Below are 27,900 nucleotides of genomic sequence, written 5' to 3' on the forward strand. Positions count from 1 at the left end.
GCACTTATTAGGTCTCTATTTGTCCATGAAACTGCTGCCCCCTATAATACAATTCATTCAGATCAGCCTGTAATAGCTTCTTAGTTCTAGAGCATCTCTAACCAAATAGTCTTATTTGTGAGGAATTCCTGTCATATTCTGCCCCTCTGTTATTTCTCCCCTATAGGTATCAGTACCGCAGTTTCTCAGAAACAAAGTAATCCTCATGAGAACTCTTGAATTCTTCTACGCATTCAAACGTGCCTCCTGTGCCTATTGCAGCAACATATCTACTTCCTAAATACACCTCCCCTCCAATCCAACCCTCTCAACCACCTGAAAGCTATACTTGTCATACTTCACTCCTTCCTTTACAGTAGAGCGGTGGATAAGAAACTGCCTGTAAACAACCCCCGGGTGCAGCTGACTGACAAACTCATCCACATCCCGCACCTCCACCCAGGTATCCTCATTGAGTCTGCATACGCTCAGCGAGCCCCGACATATCAGATCGGATTATATGGGATAATGCGCGTCCTGAGTCGGGACGCAGGAGGGAAGCGGCTTCCGCGAAGAAGCGCTGTGGCTCGTCGACTCCGGCGAAATGGCTAATGCTTCCCATACCGCAAACAACGACAGATCATTCTAGATAGCCAACTGAAAAATGGAATCTTGATAGATAAGTGACAGAAACCAGGGTGCTTGAGGTGGGTAGCCAGAGAAGGACTGCAGTACTAAGGAGTGTTGTATATTTGAGGGCATCTGCATATGCCTTACGGCCTGAGGCAGATGGCCGCCACCAACGCACCGCCTTGGATGAACTTTCTTTACCGCCTAGATAGCTTCGGTCATTGACTGATACGAGCTTCATTCCGTCTCTTCTACTCCGTACACTACAACTTTGTTGCGCAGGTGTTTTCGCTTGCCAATCATCATTTCTTAATGACTGTGAATGCAATAGAGCGAATGACTTCCACGTGAACGTGATATTGCACATCGACGCAGCCACGTCCTCAAAATCGACAATTCATCCCGCCCTTCTGGCACAGTCAACCCTCAGTTCCACAAGATGGCAGACGACAAGGAAACATCCGCAGAAGAAGAGGTGGTGGAATCCCTCATTCAGGGACGTGCGAGACGAAGTACAGCAGGGCGTCATCTATCCGCGCTTCTGAACGCTGAAGCAGACGACGAGCTCGCGCTACTGTTCGAGGAAGTAGACGATGACAATGAATTTTCAATCAACGCAGAGGAAGAAGCAGAAGAGGATGACATGGCTTTGGACTCATCCTCCGACGACGATGAAGATCAAGGCCCGAACGTGCGCGGCGACGATCTCGAAGGCGAGAAGGAGATCGAAAAGGAAGCCAAGGCCGACCGACAGAAACGCAGAGCACGCGAAGATCTACGTCTGAAGCTGGCCCGGAAGAAGGTCAAGATCGATCCCTCCGCCGTCTCCGCAGTACCTGCCCCTCGACCCAAGAAGAAATCAGAACGTATCTCGTGGCTTCCCACGGTTGAAGATGGGCCTACGCGGTCGTCCTCGCGTCGCCAGACGATGCAGAACAAGCAACTTACACATGCGCGACTGAAGGATAGTGAGGAGAAACGCATCCGGCTCATTGCGACTATGGAAGAAGCTGCTAAGAGGAAAGCGCATCTGAAACCGAAGGAGATGACGCAGGCGGACCGTCTAGCGGAAGCTGAACGGGTGGAGAGGTTGAATAGCAAGAGTCTGAGTCGTTGGGAGGAGATGGAGAAAAGGAAGGCCGAGGAGAGACGAGCAAAGATCGAGGCGCTGCAGAACCGTCGTCTGGAGGGACCCGTCATATCTTACTGGAGCGGCATCGCTACATGGGTCAATGGCCGTTTGACGCGCGTGGGCAAAGTTGACATTACACCGAAACCAGAGAAGGAGGAGACTACGCGCAAGAAAAGCAAGAAGACGGAGAAGGAAGAGAAGAGTACAGCAGAGAAGCCTGCTCAAAATGCTCCTGCAGGGCCTGCTACTTCGCAGACCGCTTCTCTGGGATCCTCTACGCCTCAAGGAACACCTGCTCAAGAAGATTCTGTGAAGGCTCCTCAGAAAACAGAGGAGACAATGTCCGTTCCTCAGGAGCAAGACACAGACAGAGCCGCGACGGCATCTGAGCCTACACAGGCCACCTCCGCCCCAGAAAAATCAACAATCCCAGAGGGCTCTGCAGCTACAACAGAATCTACAAATCCCGTCCCACCAGCTGAATCAACAGCAGCACCCAGTGAGGCAAGCACAGAGAAGGCTCCTGATTCAGAGCTGCCAGAAATAAAAAAGGCCACGTCTAAAGAACCAGTCGAAGTCGAAAGTAAAACTACTGGTGAGGCCCCACAGGGAATCGAGACGGCAGCAGCCGACTCAAAATCGCCGGGCGAAGCACCGAAGGATCCGACACAGGCTGCAGCGCAGGTACCGGAAGAGAGACCCGCGCTGAATGCCGACCAGTCGAAGCCGGAAGCGCCGCTGTCCGGAGTCCAGCCGGATGGTGCTTCTAAAACAACGGATGCTGAAGCGCCCACGAACGAGAAATTCTCGCCTGAATCTAAAGTGGCTCCTCCTGCTACTTCTCCGCCAGCTACCCAAGTTCCTGTTGCCGAGCCTACGCAGACAGGTCAGCAAGAGGAACCAAAAGTGTCGGTATCAACCGAGCAGGAGCAAGTAGCGCCTGAGATACATGCGGATCAGTCTGCCTTCTCGAGTGACGGCGCACCACAACCCCAAATCCCTGCTCCGCCTCCGGTGGTCGAGCAAACGGGACGATGTCTGACGATTCTCGAGAACTTTGATGAGGAGACTGCACAGAGCCGCGAGTTTAGCATTTATTTCAATTCCAAAAAGCCTCCGCGGCTGACCAGTACGTGCACTTTTTCAAAGCCCTCCGTCTAGTGACCAAGCTGACTTATTCTCCAGAAATCTCCTCATCACTCTGTGTTATCACATCTCTTCCTTCACGGTATCGGGACCCTGAGACCTCTCTCCCTTTTGCCAACGCATATGCGTATCGAGAAATCCGACGGACTGTTGCCCAAAAATCTGCCTGGAGCCCCATGCTAGGCTGCTATGTTGGTCCTGTCGGTGTTGCGGCGCGTGGGGTGCCAGCGCGATTCCTCAATCCTGACGCCCCAAGCGAGACACAACAGAGCGAGAAGAAAGATGGCAAAGACAGTGAGGAAGGACCTGCATCTGCTGCGTCTGGGAAACCAGAGGGTGAGATGAAGACCCCCGGAGGTGTTTCCAATCCGCCTGCGCCAGCTGCTCCTGCTACACCAACACCTGTGGCAGCGGGAGGCGTGGATCCAATGGACATTGATAAGCCATGATAAGGCACCCTACCACTTGGGCGGTGCCCATTTGACTGGGATGCGCCTTTTTTTTCTGTATGATAGGTCGTGTAGATTAGATACCCAGATGAGTTTACTATACCTTTAATGCTCTTCAGGTGATAGACTTTGCTGTCCATATCTGCATACAGGATGCATGCATTGGCCTGTTGTACATCCTCTACAGATTTCGAAGCCGATCAACCAGTTCAACCCCGGTAAGCCATCACCAGCGACAGAATTACACCATACCACCTTTACATGAGATGCTCAAGATGAATTACCTCACCCGTGCACGAAGTTAGCTCAAGTCCATCACCCCTTGCATCACATTGGAATATCACATCACATCACATCATTATGCCATTCATATCCTCACCAGGAAAAAGAATGACACCATTCCCTAGTCCCCGTGTTAACTAGACAATCCATGGTAGTAGCAAACCTTGGTTTATCCTGTCCTTGGGCTAGTCGACGGAAGGCAACGGGACCCGAGCCCTGTCCCGTTCGGCAAATGCGTAAGGATTGAGGGAGATAGGTTGATTGGGTAAAACGCATGTGAAGAGAGGAAGATAATACTTAGAGCCAAGTTTTCTCCTGGGGTTGCACTTTGGACAGGAGATTGTATCATCTTAGGTCATGGGTACGGCTTTTCCAGATGGGGCGGAGGACCTAGGTTTCTGTGTGCTGCGTGCATGTCTGGGATGATAATAATCATGAGCAATGTACGGAGATGGGAGTACCTTGATGTCGATTTCAGTGTCTGGAATAGGAAAGTTGGCTCGTTGTCTACCATACCTTACTCTGGAGCTGTGGAGGTCATGGGCAGATAACCGCAGTATTAATTCCTTTCATTTCACCTTGGTGGTCGTGTTATTCGCTCTTCGCGTCTTCTACGAAGGTAGCAGTAGCTGTGTCTTGTGCTTGAAGTAGTTCCTAAGTACTTGGGTGAAAACCGCGCAGGGAGAGTTGCACAACGTCCACCGCATTGTCTCACCAGAAGAATACTCGGGTTATGTACTCCGTACTCAGTAGGACATTGCGTCGTGGATTCGACTTTACTTGGGATCTGGACCCAGAACCAGAAATCAATAATGGGGCTGTGTCCAGTGCTCATCGTACAGCATTGCATGCTTGCAACAAGGACGCACGACGCAGGAGGCCTTCAACCTTGATAGTGAGGCTGTCGGTCGTGTGCATGAGAGATTTATCTGTAGTACTGAACTTGCCGACCTTGGGAGTATTTTGTCTCGCCTTCTACCTTAGTAGATTGACGAGTAGTGCCTTGAAACGGGTCTACCTTGCTTAGTCAACTGTATATTTTCCCGCAATGGCATGGATGTCGATCATTGGAGCTTGGAGCTTGGAGCCTGCAGTAGGTCACCAGGCGAGTGAGTTGGTATGGGGACCAGCAAGACGTGTCATAGAACCATGGAGAACTCTGAGTAAATGAAAACTTTGTCGACTATGGGGTAATGGATGACGAAAGAAATGATGTATCTACTCTTTGTCTGTTTTTCAAGATTGGTATCATGTTGTCAGTGTGTCACACAGAATTCTTCAGGCCTCTGCTCCTACATACGGGTGTGTTGTTATCAGAGATTATTGATTGTCGATCTCGCCCATACCTAAGCCTAGTCCGTTATCCATTTAGTGCAAGTCTCAGCGACTCCGTACTTCTGTGATCTCTTTGTATTTCTCTTTCGATCGACCAATAGCACAGAAATTCGCCTCACACCGCTCACCAGGGCGTCTGGTAATTCCATTAAGATCACTCCTAAATTTCGAAACATACAAGCTGTCTCGGGGGCTGAGGTCGCGATCATCAGCTCAGACATCGGCCACACCTCCATTGATTGATGCCATATGGCATGAATGATTGGATATCACAACCGCCGATCGATCAAAATGGTCTGCAGTAGAAATCAGGATATGGACCATCTTTATGCGCGTACGTAAAGTATCCGATTTTTCCTACCAGGGCTACAACGTGCTCTTAATCTATGGATACAACCTCTTCCGGACGGAGTTGTCTAGACCCCTCGACCGCTTCGTGTGGGGAGCGGGATTTCGCCCTTTGCAGTCAACCGTCAACAACCGTGTCGCCGAATATGGACGCCCGAACACTGCCAGAGTGTCTGTGCCAGTGAGTATGCCAGGGCTGGGCTGATCTGGCGTTGACCTGGCAGTCCCATGAACTCCCACATCATCAACGTGAGGGGCATGATTGGATTGGATTGTTATCTTGATTCCAGATCCCGATAATCGTGGCTCTGTCGGTTAACAGAAAATTGGCAGACAATCGGAAGGGGAGAAAAGGCAATAGTTTCAAAGGTTCGTAGCTTTATCTGGTGATCTAGACTAGATTATCTAGACGAGGATAAAATGAAGAATGATCAACCGTTTTCGTCTTATCTTGACCCCTCCATCAGTCAGAGAAGATTCTTGCTCGGTGCCGCGGGGTATTGGGAAAGCTGATGGATATAAGAGCATTGAGATCTCTCACTGAACTGAGTCTTAGAATCGACTACGGGTCGAACCCCCAAAATTAGCAACTTAGAACCAAAGAACGAGATACTGCGGATCTTGCAGCATTTGCACATCATATCTGCCCGCCAAACCTACCCAATTCCGCACCCGACGGAGACGGTTAGATCATCATCTTCTGTGGTGAGGTAAGCGTTATTATTATTAACTAACTAACTATAGTATTATGATATCTATTATTATTACTACCTCGTTACTACCCTACTTGCTTGAAATGTTCATAATGCACTCATGGATTGCGCGTTCCAATTGATACCTCAGGCATTGGGCATCCGTTCTAGACCTTTTGCTCCATCATAATAATAATGTTGATGATGATGGCGTGACTCACCTTTTGTCTGTTGACAAAGGACAAGGCATCAGCCATCGATCCCATCATCAATTGTTATTATTATTGGATACTAAGGAAAAAACGGATTACTGAAGACGTATTGTGTGGAAATCTCTTCTGGAAAGGACCAACAGGCTAACGAATTGCGTGCATCATGCTTTCTCCATGTAGCGGGACTGCTTGACAGAAGTTCTAGAATTTCCCTCGGCGCTGAGACCGGCTCCCAATTATACCTGCTCCTTCGTGCTCGGATACCACCTTTTCTGGGTCTACGGACGACCTATCTACAGGGTACTCTCAATCCATCAGCATACATAATCACTGTCGTTTCATCCATCTTGACTTCCGATCGACTTGACTTTCGTATCTATTCTTATCAGAGTACATCCATCCACTCGTCCATAAGTATCGCCGACCCTTGCTTTTGCCGTGGCTTACAGTATCCCTGTTTCATTCCCGGTTGTTGATCTCCGAGCGATTTCCTTTTACTCCATATCGTCAGCTGGCCGATATCCAATTATCCACCCACTATCAAGCAGATCTCGTCATTCAATTGCACGTGCTTTGTCGACCAATCCCAGCTCCCAAGTTCGAGGATCAAGAAGGAAACGAGAATTACATCAAAAAAATCATTAACATCTTCACTGGTATGTATGCTTGTATTCTGTTGCCCTTTGTGACCGCCATATCTGCATCCTGTACATCATTCTCCCCTTATCTCCCCCCATTCAGAAGCTTGTGATAACGGCCAGCCCACCTGCTCACTGCCGCTTGGTGCAACTGAACTGTGACCTATCTAACCATTTATGAGTCGCTGCAGTCACGCGTTGCAATCCCAAGCAAAAGCTTATCGCTGTTGTTATCTCAACCGGCCCGGGAATTTCGTGGATAGTCACGCTACACATAGCTGTCTATCGAGCGGAGGCCTGTATTTCCCTCAGCATTCCTCTGACAGACATCATCTGCCTGAAAACCGGGACAAAAAAAGGCGCAGAAGAAAGGGGAAAGGACATTACAAAAATCTCCGCAAAGCTGCAGCAATAAACACAACCGGGTACGACAGTCTTGAGACAATTGATCGATCCAATTGCGTATCGTCGCAAATCCCTCATACTTAGTTCCCCCCTTAGGGGATACGCTCGTGCTCCACACCTGCTCCAGGCCTCTAGTCCATTGGGAAGAGGCGTCCACTCGGCGCAAGGTACCATTGGCAGACTATCTCTATCTGAATAGATTCGGAACGAGTATATACATCCTCACCGCCATCCATGACTCAATCGAACTCCCATCTTCATCATCGACGCACTCCCTCCTCTAATGGCTCAAAAGTGAGGACCTCGCGACCGACGCTACATCGGAAAGGCACATCTTCTGTGAATCATTCCATCTCGAAGCTAGGCTCTGGGCAGGTCAGGCGTCCGGAGCCCGAAAGCGACCGTCTGGCCGACATGGCGGCCAGCTTTTTGAATTTCTGGTATGTTGTTGCCCGTTCGTTATCTTCTTTTGGAATAGAGAGAGATGAGAGAGCACGTCTGTGCCTGGATCTCTTCCAATTGGCCCATCCAGGCCTTATCATTGCTGCCCATCCTTGCATACCTTGGACATCAGAGCTAATCAACTTGGCAGTGCCATGTGCGAGAGACAGATCACGGTGCCGGATAATTCTCTTCTTTATTGCAGTGAAAGGTGTGCATACCCCTTATCTCTTATCTCTGCCTTTGTCTTAGCGGCCATTGTGGCCTTTATAAACTGTCAATTTCCTCTGCTTGATGACCCTCTGCTCACACTACATATCTGCAGCTGTCGTCGTAAAGACTCGCACAAGCCACTCTCCGCGTCCTTCCCATCGAGTGGCTCGATACCCTACTCGAGGTCTCCGCCCACCTCTCCTCTCGTTTCTTTCCGAATGATTGTTGCTCCGATGACTCCCACCAAGGTCCCGCTCAAAACCACCCCGGCCACCGGGATATCCACAGACATCCATGACTCCAAGGTAGATCAGGACCCCTCTGAATGGAAGCCGGTAATACCTGCGGCTTATGGCAGTACGGGGTCGCTGGCGTCGACGGAGGCCTGGCATTATCTTTCTCAATTCCACGGCAGCGAACCGTCGGTCTCGAGGCGTCGCGACGGTGCCGGTCACCGCAGCTCGGCCAGCCTATCCACGCTCATGAGCGCAACGGCTCCTGTTCCGTCTTTGACCCATACTCCATCCACCACGGCATCGTCTTTCAGCAGCACGGCGTCGGACTACATCGGTTACATGCCCGACTCGTCTCACCGTCCGTTGCCTCCTCGCCACAATCCCTACGTTTCCAATTGCGCCGGCGTCACCAAGAGTGTGGAACTTGTGGTGCCTCACGTTGAGACCCCATCCGTGCATGCCAACGCTGTGGACATGTCCGACAGTGGCTCGATCTTTCCTGCCAGTAGCTCCCTCTGGAATGAGAGTTTGGCCGGAAAGACTCCTACCGAAACGGTGACCAAGGCTCCGAGTGCTCTCGACTTGCCCATCATGTTGAAGCAGGAGACTTCGTGAGTGGTCTCCGAAAGTTTGACTAGAAAGTTGCAGCCCTTGCTTTTGGTGCTGTCCAAGGGGCCGCGTTTCTTTCAAGTTCTGTTGTGGTGCTTCTACCATTGCCTACGAGCAATAGGAGGACAGTTAAAAATATAGAGCCGAACCTGAGTGCGATACGATATGATGGATAACGGACATGGCGACTTGATTATTTTGGCGCTTCGTTCTTTGATTGATCAGCGGAAACTGAATAGATTTTAATACCAGCTGTTAAAAGCATGGGCATGAACAGGTTAGATAGAATAAGCAATAATACGCTCCTTGAACGATCCAGATGTCCCTGCAACTGTGCATAATGGAAGCTGTGGTGTACCTCGAGTCTGGAATGTAAACAAGGTCAGCAGCAATATATATCCCGTCCAACAGAAAAGCAATATAATTAGGAGATACCTGTCAGGAACGTCACAAGGCCCAGCTATATATAGCCAACTGCCTAGATTACAAGAAATCTCTGTTCAACTGGTTTGATCGATTCAACTCTGGCGCGCAGAGAAGTAAATATAGTATCTCGATGCGTAAGGTGTCAAGATGTCCGGGGAGCGTCTATGGGTACCGTCTATTGCAGAACCAGCACCTGAGACTCAATTTAACAGCCCGAGTATCAGTCGCAATACACTACTATCTGCACCTCCAAGCCAGTGATGAAATAGCAAGGGGGAGAGGCGAGTTGGACTCTGCTTATTCCGCTTACAGGCATGATATTATCTAATATACTGGAATAAGAAACGAGGGCAAGCCGCTCGAAAGGCACCGGCACCGTATCTCATGGCCTCAGACAGCACGAATCAAATAAGTCATCAAAGTTGAGAATGAAACAAGGTCGGGAATGAAGCTATGTCCAGGAAAAGAAAAACAAAAGATACAATATCAACAATCTCGAAGACCGGCCAGGTCAAGATCAAATCACTCGGCGTCACCGGCACCGGCACCGTCACCCGTGTATGCGGATTTCGCTTTGGGTTCTGGTACTTTGAGTTCGATCTCGTCTGAGATGCAGCATGTCCCGTCCTCGTACTGGATATGTCGTTAGAACTTTGACTTGAAGATTGAATGAAGGGGGAGAGATGCACTCACTGCTCGGCCAGGACACGATGCAGCGCCGTAGAAGTAGCTCTTGAAGCAGACAGAGTTGCCTGCGTCGTGACCGCTGGGTCCGCCGTAGAAGACTGGGTTTGGGACCGGTGCGGGAGCAGGAGCTGCGAGGATGTGCGAGGCGAAGAGGGTCGCGGCCGCGAGGCAGATTGTGGCAAGATTGAATTGCATTGTGAATTGTTTGGTTTGGATGAGATGCTTTACGGGTATCTAGGACAGTAATCCAGTATTCAGGAGGATGGTATATCGTTGAGCAGACGGATGGGTGTGCGCGCGACTACCTCTCTACTTATACTTGGATGCGATGGGAGACGATGCAAGGGATTTGTTGAGATGAGGATTGCTGAGCATCTCGATACGGTTATCCTGGTTCATCGCTGGAGGATATCATTGGCTGTGGTTTCCTATGGCGAGGGTTAGGAATGCTTGGACGTCGTGTGTTTTGTTTTGCTTTGGCGATGAGCATATATCTCCTGTCTTCATCAAGGGGAAGGGCGAGGTTATCTTCGACTGGAATGTGAGGTTGCTAGGGATCAAGGGAGGAGTTGAGCGCGTTCAAATGAAGGCGATTTCCTTGAGTAAAGGTATTATCTAAGGAAGATGTTACAGTAGAGAGAAGCAATTCGAAGTATCAAGGTGGCTCATCGTCTTTCACTGAAAATGATTGACAGAACATACTGTTCCAGTACCATACTTTGTTTTCGTCCAGATTGATCGATGTGCTTAACAAGGTAAACAGTCTGATACTGTGATAGACGCAATAGATGATGGTACCATGTATCGCGATCTGAAAGAATATATCTGTATCAGACCGCCACTGGATGTATCCTGGTTCGCGAAGTTGCAGAGCGGCACAACCCATGGTTGATCCCGACCACTCAACAATCGTGGCAAATTACTTCGTGCAGGTGAGAATATCCCATGAAACCAGATTCAGCGACACATGCTGTTTAGTCGAGATGTCACGTACACACGACAATCTCTTCGTAGTCAACCAGCGCCCATGACTAATTGGAGTTTCCGGAAAAAACATCCGGGCAAACAATTGGGTCATAGGCCCTCCAGTCGCAACCCACTTGGATTTAGGGATATCCAAGGAACCGGCCCAGTAGCTCGGCCCCTAGACTTATCCAGTTGCGAAGCAAATCCTCATGAGTCGTGGAAGAGGGTGCTCAATCAAAGACAGCCTTTAGTAACGTGCCTGCCCGATAAATAATGCTCTCACTCAGCGGATCAGTTTCATCCAGGAAAGAAGCCACGCAGTAGCACATACCGTACTCGTAGGCAGTGGCAGATCTACGACATAAGTACGTCAAGAACCAGGCGGTTTAGAACACCTGAGCTATTGATTTTTCAAGCCGTACTGAGTACCATGGGTCTGACTCGCGCAAAATATCGAGTGCAGAACCATTTATTGCCTTTGCCCAAGTCCCTGCGCAAGAGTTCGACACGCTAACTCGCTTACAGCAATGGCTTTGCACAAGCCGCACCTTCTATCAGCGACGAACTTCGTTGCAAATTCCCAACGACTGCATCATTCCTGGCCAGGAATAGTAGTTCTAGCTAGAAACTGTTGCATCAGAAAGAACTGCCTGTTGGTTGAGTTTGCTGGTTCACGCTGGCGACCAGGCGTCAAGTGGAGCCGCAGCATGGGCTTCAGGATCTATTTTCCGTCGTCTCTTTGGGTCCGGCTGGCGCCAATCGGCGCCAGAGGATGAACTCTTGTCGTGGACCTTTCTCCCCTTTTCTTCTTTCGCTTCTAGCAGGCTTCTGCTGATACCCATCGGAAACCGCGAGAACTGGCCCGCATATATTTTTCGGATGGAAAATACCGATTCCCTGCTTCATTCTGTCACCAAATGACTCGTATCGATCATAGAGAACAATAGACCTTCCGAAGCCGTCTCGTCTTGAATCTGTCCGGGAAGACTCAAGAAGAGAGAAAATCGACCTCAACGAACTAAGTGAGACGAAGACCGATGTGACGCCAGGATGGATTCCATAATTCCCTCCCTAAAGGCCTATCCCAGATCCAAGAAGCAGACACGAAGCGAAAGTATTGTCGATTCCGGGAGCTAGCAGTCGATGAGTCAGTCGACTGCAGCCACAAATATGTCCAGTAGCCACACATTCTGGGACGTCATTCCAATCTCGAGTCGTACGATACCGTGCGTTCATCTCATCGATACCGTTCACAAGAGATTCAGAGTCAACCTCAAGCCAACGAAGGCATGCTTTGACCTTTCAAGACAACATCCACTCTGTAACCAAGCGACCGATCTCCCTCCTCGACCCTGAATTCTACTATCGATGTTGTGACACCCAGTTGCGGAAGCGGAAGGCAGAAACGATCACACGCAGCAGTCGACACTTGACATTCTCGTAGCACCCACCACCATATGCACTACGCGTACTCCCCATGGGTTTGCAACACGCATTTGGCTGTCAAATGTCGAAGCTTACCTTCAGAGTTCGTCGTATTCGATCATGCATTGTGCATGAAGGTTATCAGTGATGCATCTGGTACGCCCCTGAGGTGACTACACCGCTGGCATTAAAAGTTAGGCTTCTGAGACATGAGAAATATGGTCGTCCATGAACAGCCTATTTCTTAGTTCTCATTTATCTTGTCCATGCAGGCTGATTTGGTGACCTTTGATACCGTCGAAAGACCGTGAACCATCCGGGACTCCACTCTCGTATCGATCGACTCGGAGCGAAAGACATGGCACGCACCCAAGCCTTTCCGCATGGATCGGAAAAAATAGCGGAAACTGCAGAGATAAAAACGACAGGGTTGTATGCTAGAGCTGGTCTCCAGTAGCAGCCACCCGCCGGCCACTTCGTGTATCTTTACAAAGTCAAATGCTCCCCCGAAGTAACATCCACCGGACATGTCCGGTGGTATAATTGACCTGATATGTCATTCAATGAACATGTCTCCCCCTGATCATGGTTCACGACGGTCACCGAATATTTTGCCGACTGGGGCGTGGCCCACGTTATGATGGCGACCACTTAGGTAACCTTCAACCAGTGAGGAGAAGAGGGCAAGGAACGCATTTAGACTGCTACCGCGGCCTTCCCCTTCTCTGCGGCATCCATGCTTGCAGTATAAACAATCCAGAGACAGACAGTGTTGTGGTCTGAGCTGGCAGCATTTCACCGCAGCAAGGTATATTGCCGCCTGTCAGCTTGCAAGAGCCTGAGCACTGATGTTGAGCGGTATCTTTGTGGACCCCAAGGGCATAGCAACACTCAACAGACTATCCTGGGATATGAGCCTGAGTGACGGGGCGATCAGACGACGAGATCGACGCTGCTTCGAGTAAACTGGAGTATTTCGGCACTTGCGTTCGGAGCATGTCGCTTGGCATGAGCACTGAACATTCTTGCGAGACTGTAGGTGGCAAAGCTTACACAAAAGGACTTCTCTCCCTGTCATCTCCTTTCTTAGCGGCTATCAGTCGGGGTGACTCGGTTGGTTAAGCTCTCCAAGCCGAGCCCTGATGGCAGCAGGTGATGATTGTGCGCAACTGGAGACTGACTTACATCTCTGAAATAACCGAAGACGACGCAGATCATGAAGAGAGCAAGCAAGCCAATTTGTGAATTGCTGTCTTGCTGGCTGGCCTAGGTTGATGGGTAGCGGAGACTGACCGGGCCATGAGATTGGCTGGTAGGGATTACCGAGTCGCCGTACAGCACGGACTAGTTGAAGACGGAAGTACATTCTCGCGCAGAGGTTTTTCTGGTGACAAGATCCGGTGAAAGCTTCAATCGCGTCTACATTTACGCGAGATAATTACTTCACGGCTTCAGGTGGCATGATTAGGGAGAGATAGGATTGTGAAATGCGGACTTGCACAGAGCAAAGTGTTCCTGTTCCTTTCTCGACTCTTCCAATCATGGAGGAAGAAGGGAACCCATATCGAATATTCCATGTCATACATTCGCGCAATAGCGTATTTTTGGCTCACGGCGCGTCAAGGACCCCCCAGCCTCCAGAAGCTCTGGTAATGTTCCAGGTCTTTCCGCGCGGGTAACTCCTGGCTACTCGCCCTCACCGCGGACACTAGCTAAGATATACCTTTTTCCTTCGTGTCATTTTAAGCTCACCTGGCGGGCGCTATTTACGTCTTATCGGGTCTCTACAGTCTGTCATGCCACAGTGGAGAGAGAGAGGATTAGACTTCACTCTCGATCTTTGCCAGGGATTCGATTGCGTGGGACGAACACCAATCATTCAGCCTTAATTCAGCGCTTAATTCAGCCTTAACCTCTCACAGACTGACTCCGTGGTCCACGAGAGAAGAGGGGGTGATCGGCTTCTCACGCATATTGGCACTTTGTCACCTCAACAAACATCCAGGTCCTGGGAATCCTTGTAGGTCCCTGAACGTTGTCGCGAAGCTATTCAGCCTATTCCTTGTTTTGATCTCTTCACATTGAGTGACTGCCAAACGCCGTGTAACATACAACAGAACCGGGACGTTGTTCATGACAGATAAAGAGGGTTAATAAGAGAAAGTCTCAACGGCATGGAGCGTCAAAACAACCGAACACGAGAGAATGGAGAGCAAAGGTGGGAGGCCCAGCCTTTTTAAGCATCCAATATCCGTTCCTATTCATGAATGTTATACCTACTTGAGCCACACTTTATGTGGTTGCTAAATGTTGACTGATGTTAGGCATGATCCCAACGCTCAGCGTAGCCAGCACCTCGAGCTTGAAGCCGCCATCGCACAATCTCAGTCCCAGGACGGACGCATCGAGGACACAGAATATTATACAAACTTCCTTCAGCAGCTTCTGGGGTTGGTTCGTCATGGTGACCAGGAAACCGTTTCTCGCATGATATCTGTCATCCGTTCCGGGGCCTCCCAGGAAGAAATCCTCAAAACATTATCCGAAATTTCGAACAACAGCCGTCACGATCAAGAGGGGAACAGGGGTAACAAATGATAGGACTGAGCGATGGGAGGCCTGTACTCAAGTGGCGTGCTCTTGTCTACTTCGGGCAGTTTTCCCTGTGTCTATCTTTATTGTTCTCGCTCTCGCTCTTCGTGAAATCGAACCGACCGTGGTCACTGTCCACAAACCCTCATAGGGAAGATGTTCGAATCTAAAGACATTTCCGTCGAAGGGCTCCGTATGCGCTGAACCTGGGAGAAACGGTATCCATTAGTATTTGGGATTCCTGATCTTTTGTTGACTGATACACAAGCTGGTGCAGTATATGGCTGTCCATTCACTCGATACCTATTGATCTTCTCTGCTATTCTGCAACGGCTGCCGAACGGTTCCCAAAAGTTACATTCCAGGCATTTTGATTCTCTAACCCCGAACGCTGGAGATCATAATGCCGTTCATGCAGGCCCCTATGCAGCTAGACACGATTGATAATGCCATCACTCGTATGGTTGGGATATGAGGTCGGGGTTTGAAGGATTGGGGCGAATTGCCAATCACCGTGGATGATCAGCGAAAACAGAAGTACATTACTTTCTAAAAATGCGAATGCAGAGTCTTCCATAAACGTGGTCTCAGCTCCGCTTGATCCTTTGAATCCACCTAGGCTGTGCCCTGTCTTGCCTGTCTATTTTGAGTCTATATATATATACACTTCATGTATCTGGTGCTTTACAGGGTGCCAATCAATGAACTGAAACGAAGTCAGGATTATCCTGCTTTCCACTATGATGTCTTGTTGCATAAGTGCCGTTGCGAGGGGAACCTTCTCGGCGTTGTTCGGAAGCCAGCTGGTCTGTCCATATCGAGGAGGAGCTCATAAACGTTCTAAATGGTCTAGTGAATCGTGCAAAACCAGCGGACTCGTTTGCACATGCTGTTACTAAACCGCACCTAAGGCTGAAGTGCAAGGGAGGGTCTACGGAAACACGAGTATAGAAGATGAGACTGATATCAAATGAGATTCATAAATATTCTGATATGTCTATGTGAAGTCGTATACAATATCAAGGTGTGCAACGACCGGTGAAACGAGGATACAGACAGCAGTCTCTGACTGTGTAGCGGGCACACAACCAAGCGAGGAACCGCTCGAGACCGAGACCGTATCCACCATGAGGGGATGTGCCGTACCTAGAGCAATGATTAGCCGTAGATTCTGACGTAGAGTGGCAGGCAAACTTACTTTCTCTGATCGGTGTACCAGTAGTACGGGGTGGGATCCATTCCCTCGTGCTTGTAGGCGGCCATCAGTTCGTCCCAGTCGTCCATTCTCATACTGCCACCGACAATCTCGCCGACACCAGGCATGAGGACGTCGACACTCTCGGTGACGCGGCGATCTTCAGGATCCTTCTTCATGTAGAAGGCCTTGATCTCGGCGGGGAAATGGGTCAGAAAGATGGGCTGGTTGATGATGTCGGTCATCTTGCGCTCGGCAGCTTCGGCGATATCGTCACCGAACTGGTGGGGCTTGCCCTCCTCGTTGGGAATGTCATGTTCGACCAGCCACTGAATGGCGTCGGCGTACTTCATGCGGCGGAAGGGGCGACTGGGAGGTTTGAAGTCGGGGTTGAGCTGCTTGATGAGGGCAGCGGTGGCGGGGTCGGCGAGGGTCAGCTCAATGACCCGGCAGATGACCTCTTCGAGGTGGTCGAGCAGGTCGGTGAAGGTGATGAAGTCGAGCTCTGCCTCGATGTGGGTGTACTCGGACAGATGACGACGGGTGAGGGACTTTTCGGCGCGGAAGGAAGGGCAGACACAGAAAACGTCACCCAGAGAGGGCAGGCAGGTTTCCAGGTAGAGCTGGGAGGATTGGGTGAGGTATGCGTCTTCGCCGTAGTAGTCGAATTTGAACAGGGTGCTGCCACCCTCGACTTGCGTCTGCACCATGGCAGGCGGGGTCACTTCCAGCATGCGCTTCTCCTCAAATACCTGACGGAAAGCCTTGAGGCAGGCGGCGCGCACCTTCATCACAGCCGAGGAGGTCTCTCCACGCAGGACGAGGTGACGGTTGTCGTAAAGGGTCTGCGGGTCGGCATCCTTGGCCACACGGGTGGTGATGGCCTCCTTGTCACCGGCAGCGCGGCCAATGACGGTGAAGAAATCCGCATGCAGTTCCCGGTCGTTGGGCGCATGCTGCTTGGGAGGCACCGCGCGCATCTCTCCATGGATGGCCATGGAGGTTTCGAGAGTGAGAGTCATGGCGTCGTAGGTCTTTGTCAGGTTTCCCGTCAGAACACACTGCAAGTAGCCGTAGCCGTCACTAAGAGTCAGGAAGATCACATCCTTCTGGACGCGCAGGCGATGGACTCGTCCCAGCACACGGACACGAGTGCCTGCAGTTTGTGTTTCGGGGGATCCAAGCTTGACGATAGCAGGGTCGGTGACATCCAGGCGAATTCGCACAGGCTTGGGCAAAGAGGGATCTTCTGTGATGACAACTTTCTTGGCCTCCTCCAGAACCTTCTGACGCTTTTCAGCTTCCTGCTTCTCGCGAATGGCCAATTCCTGCTCCTTGGCTGCCTTCTTCTTCCGCTGCTCGACAATGCTGAGCGCCTTCTTTGTGGCCGACTTGGTCGCTGGCTTCCACTCCAACTTGGCGGCTGGGTCAACGTCCTCTCCGGGGGCATCCGTCTGAGATTTGCGCATCAAGTATTGATTGCCCTCGGCGGGGGGGTGTTGGAGGTATGCATGGACAAGAGTCTTGTAGGGGGCCGATTCAGAACCGGTCGCGGTCGAATCGTCCCGGCCGACGTCCTCGTCGATGTAGATGGTGGCCATTTTGCAATCTGATTGTTCTTATTCAGTTAGATTAGAAAGTGATCTGGAGAAAAAGGTCCCCAATTGTTTGAGTTGTTCGTGAAATCATGCCAGCTCAATCACCACCCTCGTTCGGGTGAGTCACAAAATGCAACCGCACGGAGAAAAGATAAGGGATTTGGTGCACCGGAGGGATTGTTCGAAACGAATTAGATTGTACTCACAAGTTATATATTTTTCAGATTGGGCGAACGAGATCGTCTATACCACACACACCGAGTCCCTCCAGAGAGAAGAGCAAAGAAAACCGCACAATGTCTGGGGATTTCTCTACTGCGGGACTTTTTGGAGGGGTAATTTTTATTGCGATGATAGCGGACACTTCCATACAGGCCTCAGGCACCAACTCCTCCCAATTCGGCAAATTGACATGCTTACTTAAGGTGCCTTACAGTTAACTACGAGTCGGACGAGTCTCTTCACATTCGGTTGGCTTGATAATGTTTTCAAACAATTTCTATATGTAGGCTAGATTTGGATGACTTTCAAAGAGAGCATATGTTCGATGGCTACTTCAATAGCGAACTATGGCATCAGGAAAGATTGTCTCGTATCTCCACTAATCCCTCCCCTTCAACCTAAATTCCGTTCTCACTGGTCTGGACGCTGATCTGCCAACATATCTCGTCCTCTCTCTATCTATCTATAGATAGTAGATTGATTCTAGCGTTTGGTCTGTGTTGAACTTGTGATGCTCGATTTGCTGGATAGTACGTTTCACATTCAGTTCCCTTTTCCCTGCCAAGCCTCAGTGAGCGGAATCCTCTCCTTGCAGCTAATCCTAACACAGTAAATCCTGATCCTGCAGAGTCCCGGATCAATAGGTGGTCCGGACATCTCTCCTTGCAAGATTCAGGAACGGACCCATGTTTCCACAATAATAAGGCAAGTTGATCTTGTCCACTGTAAAGAGACACATCTCAACATGCATTTCTCCCGTGACATCTTAGTTGAATTAATTCCATGGTCGGATTTAGTCGGTCAATAGCTTATGGAGTAGCCATACTGACCATATATATATCGCTCATCTTTTTCGCCCCAAGTCAGGGACAACAAAAGCAAATATGCTGGACCCTACTATCTGTGGTCCCATCATGATTTTGCAGCTGAACTCAGAAATAGTGAGTAAATTGAACGTCTTGCGTAATGCGCCAATTATTGGATTCCTCATGGCTTGAGAGTTGGGAATGTATGTGCGACTGACAGAGGCTTAAAAGGCTATCATCTTCCCCATTGAGTTCTGTTCCTTTATTAGCCTCATATCCATGGATGATGGTGCCGATGCGCCATGGACTGACCTGCCCTACCATGTTTACTCCACAAATTCCCCTATTCTTAGTATATATCCCCTTTTCTAATCATCTGTCTTTCCCTCCCTCACGACTCAAGACATCTTGATTCGATGTATATAGTTGTTGCTTCTACTCTGTAGATTCAGCCCCATCAGGTCTAAGATTGCTTTGAGAAGGCCGTGACCGGTAATTTTGGGCGGCTTAGAAGGAAATCCACAAAAAATTACTACTAGTAGATATTCGACAGTTGCTTCAATAATGGCTTGATGGATCATCAGAGAGTAATAAATGAGGACACCAGTCACTTTTGCTCTTATTCCTCCCCATCATCATCACCACCAACACCACCATCAACCCCCTTTTTACCCTCTCTTCTGTTATTCTTGCTCGTCTCTCCTTCTGGTCATTCATTTACTGTATTCTAATCTACGGATAGTACTGTCTCTTCTCTGTAGCTCGTTGTAAGTACCTATGATCTGTCCCTTTTCTGCCACGGACACTGATTGACTTCTTCGGTTGCATCTTCAAGCGTTCAAACATCCTCATACCCACATTGTTTTTAGTCTCCTACAAAAGATGGACTAATTATTTCCCTTCAATGCTACCCTAAAACTATCTAGTGAACTACCTTACTCCATACTCCAGACTACTACTAGTACCACTACTAGCTTTAGACCAACTAGCTACGGGAGCAGGAGACCTACTCTCACTCTCCTTTTCTCTCCGCCCTCACTAAAGTCACTCCTCCGTCCTCGCTTTGTTTTTTTCCCTCATCCCCTATCTACTATCTAAACTAGACACTCCTTTTCTTTTTTTCTTCTACTTCTTTTGCTCCATACAGACTTACTAAGAGTATCTGCTTCGTCAGTTACTCTTCTTCTTTCTCTTCTCCATTTCTCACTATTCTCTTCTTGTACTAAACTAATTTCTCTTGATATCCCATTCCCCTTTCTTGGCCTTTTGTTATTGCGGCATTCATTCTCTGCTGCCAATCCATGCACATTCCAATTGACCATTGAAATCCCTTCTCAACACGTCTCCTTTGGAGATCCTTGGTCTTTTCTCCCTTCCTTGGTTGGATTTTTTGTCTTTTGCTTTCGGATAACGATCACTTGATTTCTTCTCTTCGTTGAATCATATTCGCTTTCCAACCTTCTTTCACTTCTCTTCTTCTTCCCCTGCTCAATTCCCATTGCCCCTTTTCTTCTTAACGGGGCTGATCTTCAGACCGGTGGCTTTCTACGGTCTCTGATCGTTGATATCGCCTGGTACTAATCCTCTTTTGCCCTGGTCTGGTGATATTGGCCGCTTCAAGCAAATCGAACCCCTCCTACCTCTTCCTGTTTTAGGGGCAATCACCCGTGTCTATATCGTTTCTCCTCGCCATGCAAACCGCCGATGCCTCGAGTATCTCGAACCGTTTGATGCATTCCAAATTCTCTTCGCTGAACGCGGACAATACGGGGTTCTCCCACGGCGCGTACAATTCCAATATTCCAGTTCAGGGTTTCGCGGATCGGAACGCTCGTCGTCCCAACATCCCTCACATCAATACCTCTAACCCGGCCTCGAACCTCTCGGACGGCATGGCAAACTCCGGCACGGCATTCGACATGAACTTCACACCTCTCCTCCCTTCACAGCTTCTGCTTGGCAGTCCATTCCAGCCTGGAACTCCCTCCGCCTTCGCTTCGCCGCAGTTCGCTAATTTCGGTGGCTTCACCCAAGCCAATGCCTCCGCACATGCACAAAATCATCAAACCCAGTTGGGAAGCCCAACCCAGGCCGCACCGAACGCCGGTTTGTATTCAGGAATGATGTCAACCGACGGCTTGGCGAACTCTCACTTGTTGAACGGCCCGCAGTCTCCAATTGGTGGTCTGGGAGGCCTTGGTAATGCGGCATTTGGCAGTCCCGCAGCGGCAGTAACCCCTGGTCTCCTCTCGGGCACGAGCCGGACCGTGTACCTGGGCAACATTCCCGCCGAAACCTCCGCGGAGGAGATTCTTAACCATGTACGCAGTGGACAGATCGAGTCGGTTCGCTTGCTTCCAGATAAGAACTGTGCCTTCATCTCCTTCCTGGACAGCAACTCGGCGACCCACTTCCATTCGGATGCTATCCTGAAGAAGCTGGCCATCAAGGGCAATGACATCAAAGTGGGATGGGGCAAGCCGTCCCAGGTTCCAACCTCGGTGGCGCTGGCGGTTCAGCAATCCGGTGCCTCGCGCAATGTATATCTGGGCAACCTTCCCGAAGAGTTGACGGAAGATGAGCTGCGCGAGGAACTCGGTAAATTCGGGCCGATTGACACCGTCAAGATCGTGAGGGAAAAAGCGATTGGCTTTGTACACTTCTTGTCGATCAGCAACGCAATGAAGGCCGTTTCCCAGTTGCCCCAAGAAGCCAAATGGCAGGCCCCGAGACGCGTCTTCTATGGTAAGGATCGCTGCGCATACGTGTCCAAGACACAGCAGCAAAATGCGGCACAATTCTTGGGAATCGCGCCTGGCTATGCGCATATTCTGAACTCCGCAGACCGCGATCTGATCACCAACGCTCTCGCTCAACAGTCTGTCGCTGCCGCTGCCGTGGCTACCTCAGCGGGCGGCGTCAACAATCTAGGGAACAGGACCATTTACTTGGGCAACATCCACCCGGAAACCACCATCGAGGAGATTTGCAACGTGGTCCGGGGCGGACTGCTGCACCATATCCGATACATCCCTGACAAGCACATCTGTTTCGTGACCTTCATTGATCCAACCTCAGCCGCCTCCTTCTACGCGCTGAGCAACCTTCAGGGCCTGATGATTCACAATCGCCGCTTGAAGATTGGCTGGGGCAAGCATTCCGGCCCTCTACCTCCCGCCATTGCACTGGCAGTGAGTGGCGGGGCTTCCCGCAATGTTTATGTCGGCAACCTCGACGAGACGTGGACAGAGGAACGCCTCCGTCAGGACTTCTCCGAGTACGGCGAGATCGAGTTGGTGAACACATTGCGTGAGAAGAGCTGCGCTTTTGTCAACTTTACCAACATTGCCAATGCGATTAAAGCGATTGAGGGAATGCGCAACCGCGAGGAGTACAAGCGATTCAAGATCAACTTTGGCAAGGATCGTTGCGGCAACCCCCCGCGTCAGACTGGCAATGGTGGACAGCATGGCCGGAATGGAGCTGGTCTCGAGGGAGCGCAGTCTCCGCCCCCTGCACTTAACAACTTTCAACCAAATCTGAGCCAATCTGGCTCCCAGTCGAGTCCCACTCGCCATGCCCTGTCACCTGCTCCCGGCTCGACTGGCTCTCAAAACGGACATCAGCAGAACCGTCACCCTCTGCAAACCGTGTCCTCGCCGTCCGGTATCCTGAACGTGGGCGCCAACAACCCGCTGACTATGTATCTGAACCAAATGTCCGCTCAGCAGCAGGCTCAGGAGCAGGAGAACCGACTGAATGACCCGATGGCTCTGGCCGCCCTTCAATCGCAATCGCAACCCCAGGCCCAACAACAGTCGTACTACAACGCTACCAGCAGCAGTGAGCTCACGAACGGAAGCATCGAGGGCCCCATGCACCAACACAAGCCCTCGAGTGGATATTTGAACGTGACCAATGGCTCCTCAGGGCCAAGCCATCACGCAACTGCCAGCACCAGCAGTTTGAGTGTGCCTCGTGGGCAGCATTCTCGCACCGTGAGCTTACCCTCGTTTTCCCAGGAGCCCTTTGGCCCTGTCTCGAGCCACCCCGGCCATGGCCGCTCAGGTGTCGCTCACCAGCCTCAAGCAAGTTTCTCCAGCTTCTCCTCGGCCCTGGGAGGACTGAATCACGCGGGATTTGGGCTGGCTATTCAGAACGAATCTTCGCTGCCCGGCTGGGCTGAAGAGGAAATCGGTGCAAAATAATTGTCTTCCTCGTATCTGAGTGATCCATCCCGCTGTTCAGTTCTATGAATGTCGTTCTACCAAAACTTTTTCTTTACATTCTCCATCGTCAACATTGCGCTTCCTTCTCTGTATTGGTTTGGTTAATTATGTGGTTGCATCACCTTTTGGTTATTCTGTTCAAATATTTTCTCCTCTTCTCAGCCATGCCCTCTTATAACATTTTAATACCTTCTTGATATCATCACTTGTATTGCTATCTGGGCAGGATCTTCTTAATATCTGTCTTCTACCTCTGACTTTTTATTTTGTTTCTCACCTTTTTGAGCCGTTCCCGGCCGCTGACTTTCAGTGCGCTACGAGAGAGCGGGATGAGACGTCGGCTGATACCCTGGACTGGTTCGGCTCTGGCTTGTCCTTGGACGTTTCATTCCCCCTATTTGCATTCTTGGTGCCACTTCAACGAATTCAAGCCAAGCAAACGGCTCACCCACGTTGCATGTTGGATACGGACAAGGGTTATATAGCTGTGGACGTCATGGTCCACGATGGCAAGGGCGATTGCAAGCCATTGGATGATGAAAGATATGGGACAAGAATTAACAAAAATGAAATCAAACGAATGGTTCGTCTCAGTAAAAGCAATAAGCTTAGACATGATGTCACCTTCAGGCTAGTCATATAACTTAGATCCAGCACGTCTTAAGTAGGGAGACATCAACGACTGTTATATCACGTGAGATCAACTCCGCCTGCATCGACGCTAATCCATATTTGGCACGATCCATGAAGCTCAAGCTGAAGGGCGATCCCATCAGTCTTTGTTTTCCTTCCCTGTCATCAATCTTGTTCAATTCTTCAATCCTACATTTTTGGCTCTTGCGGAAACTTCTACGGCTCCAGGATGGCCTTACCTCCAGAGCAGATCAATATCAAGCGTCGCCGCGAAGAAGAACCGGTGGACACATTGTGTAAGAAAAAGCTCCCTGACTCTGGGTCGCCCCACGGCCTTGTACGGCGTGTCACATGTCCACACGCTGCTAAATACTCATATGGAGTCCTGGTCTATAATATAACTCAGCTAACATGAAACTACAGATATCCAGTCTGAACTCCACCAGACCAAGCGGCGTTTTACGGACTTTGTCTTCCAGCGGGTCCAGGTCAGTGGCAATGCTCGGGACAGCGGCTCCTCAAGCCCTGCATCCCTGGCTGCACCGTCACGCACACTGCTCACCCCTAGGTCTGTGAGTAGCTCTGCGTTTCCAGCTTCCAGAGGTGCTGCTCGTCCTTCGGGTCCAGGGGCGGGCGTCGGCGCGACCGTCCCACTGGTTCGAGCTACTTCCCCTGGGGCTGAGTTTCGGGAGGAGCAGCGCCTCGCTGCTGTGCGCAAGGCAGCGGAGGAGAAGCTACACCGCGCACTGCATTCGTCGAGTGGGGTGGCGGGTACGGATCTAGTGGGCTCTACTACTGTTGACGGGGCGCGGGAATCTTCTGCGTCGAGCGGGAGGGAGAGTCCGGTTTCCGCGTCGCCGCGCTCTGTTCGTCGGTTCCAGATTTCCAGGTCCAATACGCCTGTGAATGTTCTGCGGAGCGCGGGTGGCGGCGTGCAGAAGCGGCGAGGGGACGGGGCGGTCGCAGTGCTGGTGGAAAAGTTACGGCGGACTCCGCATTCGAGGCAGGCGTCGTTGGTAGCTGATGCGGCGGCGCAGGCTGCGACGGCGGAGGGGGAGGTCCGCGGTGTGAGTGTCCCGGAGCTGGAGCCGGAGCCGGAGCCGGAGCCTGCCCGGCCCAGGAAACGGCCTGTGGTCAATCAGGCGGAGAGGAAATGGAGAGAGGAGCGGAAGACTGCCATCTCCGCTGCGAAGGAGCACATCACGCAGGTGCTGGAGAAGGAGGCGCATGCTCGCAAGAGTAACTGGGAGGATGAGTCGGAACGGCTGGCTCGCGAGTTTGAGCAGATTGCCCTGGAGCTGGAGGGAGGTATGGAGACGGAACCGTCGGCGCAGCAGCCAGTAGCGCAGCCGACAGCACGTCCTACTGTCCCCAAGCCTCCGTTGAAGTACCAGCCGCGCACACCTAATAAACCTCGAGGGACGACGCCGCGGGAAACGAGCGTTCCAGCAATTCCCGACGTCCAGCCACCGGTCGAAGCCGTGGTGCAAGAGGACGACAGTGACGGCGAGTATGTCTACGATACTTACATTCGACGACCACTGCCAGAAGGGACGCTCCTTACGAACCCGCTGACCGATCCCGAAACGGCCCACGAAAAGTGGTTCCAACAGAATGGAATTGATACCACTCGTCAGGATATTGGAGTCATTGTCATTACGCAAGAGGACGAAGAGTACTGGGAACATTTTGCAGAGGACGACGAGGATGAAGAGTGGGATAGCGAGGACGCAGATTCGAATGGTATGCTCAGTCCACCCGTCCAACCTCTCTGCATGCACTGTGCTAACCCATCTTGACGCATACAGCCGAAAACAACCCCGCAAACGACTATCCGGACGAGGACCTGTCGTGGGACGATGAAGAAGACGACCCCACAGCCATCTACCACAAATATCGAACTCATGGCGCGTCTGACGACGAGGAATTCGACTCTGCGGATTCAGCAAATGAGGGGCGGCGCGCAGGCCGGGTTGGAGTTGGAGTTGGAGTTGGATTTGGATTCGGGCTCGACTCGCACGTGGATTCTGACGAGGACAGCCTGGACGGCGACGGTCCCAATCACGATCGAATGCGACGGTGGTAGCTATTCTGACAAGTGACGCCCTCCCAGAATCGGGTGGCTGCATTCTGCAGCTTCCAGTTGATTTCAAGATGACTTGCTTGCTTGGTGTCCGGGAACGCAATCTGTCTGGTCGAGATAACGATCATCCTCTTCATCGTCGACCTACGGCGAAAATAGCCCCCAAATACCAAGACCCGGTGACCTCGGGGAAAACCCAAAATCCAAAACTGTAAAGAAAACAAATCATACTATCGTATCTGCATGAGCATCAGCATCAGCATGAGCATGAGCATCACCGTAGCGTCAGTGCCAGCCAGCCAGCCAGTACACAGGCCCCCCACTTCTCTTCAGCTAAGCACGTAGCTAGCCCGTGAGCAAGTGACAACCGGCATTAGCAGACGAAAATCCCGAAGCTGATCAATCACCCCGAAACAACAATCTCCACGACGGCACATCAATATCAGCACCCAACAACGTCAACGCCGACGTCAACGTCACCAGCCCCAAGGCAACATTGAATACGAGGTGATAGAGTACGAGATGGAGATGCGGGGGTCCCTGATCATGAACATGATTATCATGCCATGTCATGTCAAGCGGATTGCGAATTCGACCAAAGTCAAACATACTTACATCGTACCATTGCATTTGTTGAAGTACTGAGCGTGGCCATCTCGGTTCTAATCGGTGGTATGTCACATGGTTAGGTTACTGATTGTCACTATCAGCTGCTACGCGGTCTACGGTGCCTTTGCCTTAGTTGGGGTTGGAATTGAGGTGGTTATCCGGGCGAGCTTGCAGAGAGCTCGCAGCTGGCACTGAGTGGTCTGCATAGGACAGAGGATAAGAACAGGATGAATGCTCTGCATTTTACTAGAATTGCGATCTCTTAACGGCTGCTTATTTGCTTATGCTGTAGTTATGGTGGACAGCCTTTGTAGCTGGCAGGACCCCGTGGGGAAAATTACGTATTGTACTGTATCATACTGATGAACCAGGACGATGTATTATAATCTTAAGCCATCATCGGAAAGCTCAAGCTGTCAGGACAGCGAGCTATTAGAATGCAGTGCTAATCCAGAAAGCCTCCCAACCATTAACGGCATGACCGTGCTCTTAAATCTTGGAAAATCACACGGTGAAAGAGAAGAGAAATAGAAACGATGACGGAAACCTCCACATGTAGAAAGAGAATAAACTTCAAGAGGTATCTTGCTTGTGGTGCGGCCGTGAAAAAGAAAGAAACCGAAAAGGCAAAAAAAAAAAAAAAAAAAAAGAAAAGAATTGCAAAGCGAAGTTGAAACAAATGCAAATGGTTATGCGGATATCCGCCGACCAAGCACTTGCTCCTTTGGTTCTCGCATCCATGGATACCACACTTGGGCCCATTCCACAACTCCAAATCGTGGAGCTCCCGAGTCGATCATGGTTGAACCCTCCCGCAGGAACTCGCCGTCCCGCATTCTTCGCTGCTCGCGCAGCGTGGGACATTTCTTCTCCTTGATGAATCTGTAGAACTTGCACTGGATTCCCTGAAACCCGCGCCGTTGGCGGTTGGGAAATTGGCGGTTGAAGTTCTCGCGCACCTCCTTCCACTCCTGGCAGAGGTCGACACGGTGGTACCAGATGAAGTACATCTCTTCTTCTTCGTACTTGGGCCGGGGAGGCCGACGCCGTTCGGCGGCATTACTGGAACTGCTGGAGACGGAGTCGTACCGGTCCCGAGAATAAGGATCTGGTGAAGACTCGGCCGATCTAGGCCGATACGACAAAAACATTTGGTCCTGAGACGAGCCCGGGGTGTCTGGATAGGCGTGGCTCTCCCCATAACGGGAGTAGTAGTAGCGGTTGGGACTTGGAGGGTAGTGTGGCGAGTATTGCTGGCTTGAGAATGAATGATGTAGCCGGTTGTCCGTTGGGTCGTTGTCGGCCGATGGATTCAACAAGGAATCGATGGCCATTCGACTCTGGCGAGACGAGGGCAGGTAGCTAGTTCGCGAATCCATTTCGTCTGGTGGAGAATGCTTGCGTCTGAGGAGTGATGATCGTGGTTGGAGGTGAGGGGGCAAAGAGAAGAACAACAGTATATGCGAGGAGACAACCGCCGATGGCAGCAAGGTTGGAGGTGATCAAGATGCAGGTGATGGCACCTTTTTCCTCTTAAAATGGACGGAATAGATGAGGTGGGACGATGTGTTGGCTGTTGGGTTCAGTATCTGAGAACCTCAGGCACTGAATCACAAGGGCTGATAGAGATAGACTGTGAGGCCTCTGGTATATGTCTCTCAGCCACTATGCAGTTTGGCGCC

At 50.7% G+C, this 27,900-nt stretch overlaps 8 protein-coding genes across 8 annotated transcripts, besides 5 other annotated features; 5 read left to right on the forward strand and 3 right to left on the reverse strand.

Annotated features, from left to right (window-relative positions):
* Positions 1-1,048: 1,048 nt before the first annotated feature.
* NFIA_082340 (putative signal transducer) lies at positions 1,049-3,336 on the forward strand (the record flags this gene model as incomplete). The annotated part of the gene is made up of 2 exons (XM_001260183.1): positions 1,049-2,870; positions 2,927-3,336. 2 exons carry the CDS (start codon positions 1,049-1,051, stop codon positions 3,334-3,336), a joined length of 2,232 nt encoding a protein of 743 aa, XP_001260184.1.
* A 4,146-nt stretch (positions 3,337-7,482) lies between these two features.
* Positions 7,483-8,753, forward strand: NFIA_082350 (uncharacterized protein; the record flags this gene model as incomplete). Its single annotated transcript, XM_001260184.1, has 3 exons — positions 7,483-7,688; positions 7,841-7,900; positions 8,015-8,753. The coding sequence occupies 3 exons, from the start codon at positions 7,483-7,485 to the stop codon at positions 8,751-8,753; spliced, it is 1,005 nt and encodes a 334-aa protein (XP_001260185.1).
* Positions 8,754-9,695: 942 nt separating this feature from the next.
* Positions 9,696-10,055, reverse strand: NFIA_082360 (uncharacterized protein; the record flags this gene model as incomplete). The annotated part of the gene is made up of 2 exons (XM_001260185.1): positions 9,696-9,806; positions 9,867-10,055. The coding sequence occupies 2 exons, from the start codon at positions 10,053-10,055 to the stop codon at positions 9,696-9,698; spliced, it is 300 nt and encodes a 99-aa protein (XP_001260186.1).
* A 4,073-nt stretch (positions 10,056-14,128) lies between these two features.
* Positions 14,129-14,162: a microsatellite.
* Positions 14,163-14,425: 263 nt separating this feature from the next.
* Positions 14,426-14,849, forward strand: NFIA_082370 (uncharacterized protein; the record flags this gene model as incomplete). The annotated part of the gene is made up of 2 exons (XM_001260186.1): positions 14,426-14,469; positions 14,576-14,849. 2 exons carry the CDS (start codon positions 14,426-14,428, stop codon positions 14,847-14,849), a joined length of 318 nt encoding a protein of 105 aa, XP_001260187.1.
* A 1,013-nt stretch (positions 14,850-15,862) lies between these two features.
* On the reverse strand, positions 15,863-17,639 carry NFIA_082380 (asparagine--tRNA ligase DED81; the record flags this gene model as incomplete). Its single annotated transcript, XM_001260187.1, has 2 exons — positions 15,863-15,989; positions 16,042-17,639. The coding sequence occupies 2 exons, from the start codon at positions 17,637-17,639 to the stop codon at positions 15,863-15,865; spliced, it is 1,725 nt and encodes a 574-aa protein (XP_001260188.1).
* Positions 17,640-19,290: 1,651 nt separating this feature from the next.
* Positions 19,291-19,323: a microsatellite.
* A 1,032-nt stretch (positions 19,324-20,355) lies between these two features.
* Positions 20,356-22,872, forward strand: NFIA_082390 (putative differentiation regulator (Nrd1); the record flags this gene model as incomplete). Its single annotated transcript, XM_001260188.1, has 1 exon — positions 20,356-22,872. One exon carries the CDS (start codon positions 20,356-20,358, stop codon positions 22,870-22,872), a length of 2,517 nt encoding a protein of 838 aa, XP_001260189.1.
* An 883-nt stretch (positions 22,873-23,755) lies between these two features.
* On the forward strand, positions 23,756-25,612 carry NFIA_082400 (Iwr1 domain-containing protein; the record flags this gene model as incomplete). The annotated part of the gene is made up of 3 exons (XM_001260189.1): positions 23,756-23,822; positions 23,950-25,269; positions 25,335-25,612. The coding sequence occupies 3 exons, from the start codon at positions 23,756-23,758 to the stop codon at positions 25,610-25,612; spliced, it is 1,665 nt and encodes a 554-aa protein (XP_001260190.1).
* Positions 24,603-24,633: a microsatellite.
* Positions 25,499-25,527: a microsatellite.
* A 238-nt stretch (positions 25,613-25,850) lies between the features above and the next one.
* Positions 25,851-25,885: a microsatellite.
* Positions 25,886-26,907: 1,022 nt separating this feature from the next.
* NFIA_082410 (uncharacterized protein) lies at positions 26,908-27,597 on the reverse strand (the record flags this gene model as incomplete). Its single annotated transcript, XM_001260190.1, has 1 exon — positions 26,908-27,597. The coding sequence occupies one exon, from the start codon at positions 27,595-27,597 to the stop codon at positions 26,908-26,910; it is 690 nt and encodes a 229-aa protein (XP_001260191.1).
* Between the last annotated feature and the right edge of the window lie 303 nt (positions 27,598-27,900).

Source organism: Aspergillus fischeri, genomic scaffold (genome assembly GCF_000149645.3).
Source record: "Aspergillus fischeri NRRL 181 1099437636264 genomic scaffold, whole genome shotgun sequence".
Lineage (NCBI taxonomy): Eukaryota > Fungi > Ascomycota > Eurotiomycetes > Eurotiales > Aspergillaceae > Aspergillus > Aspergillus fischeri.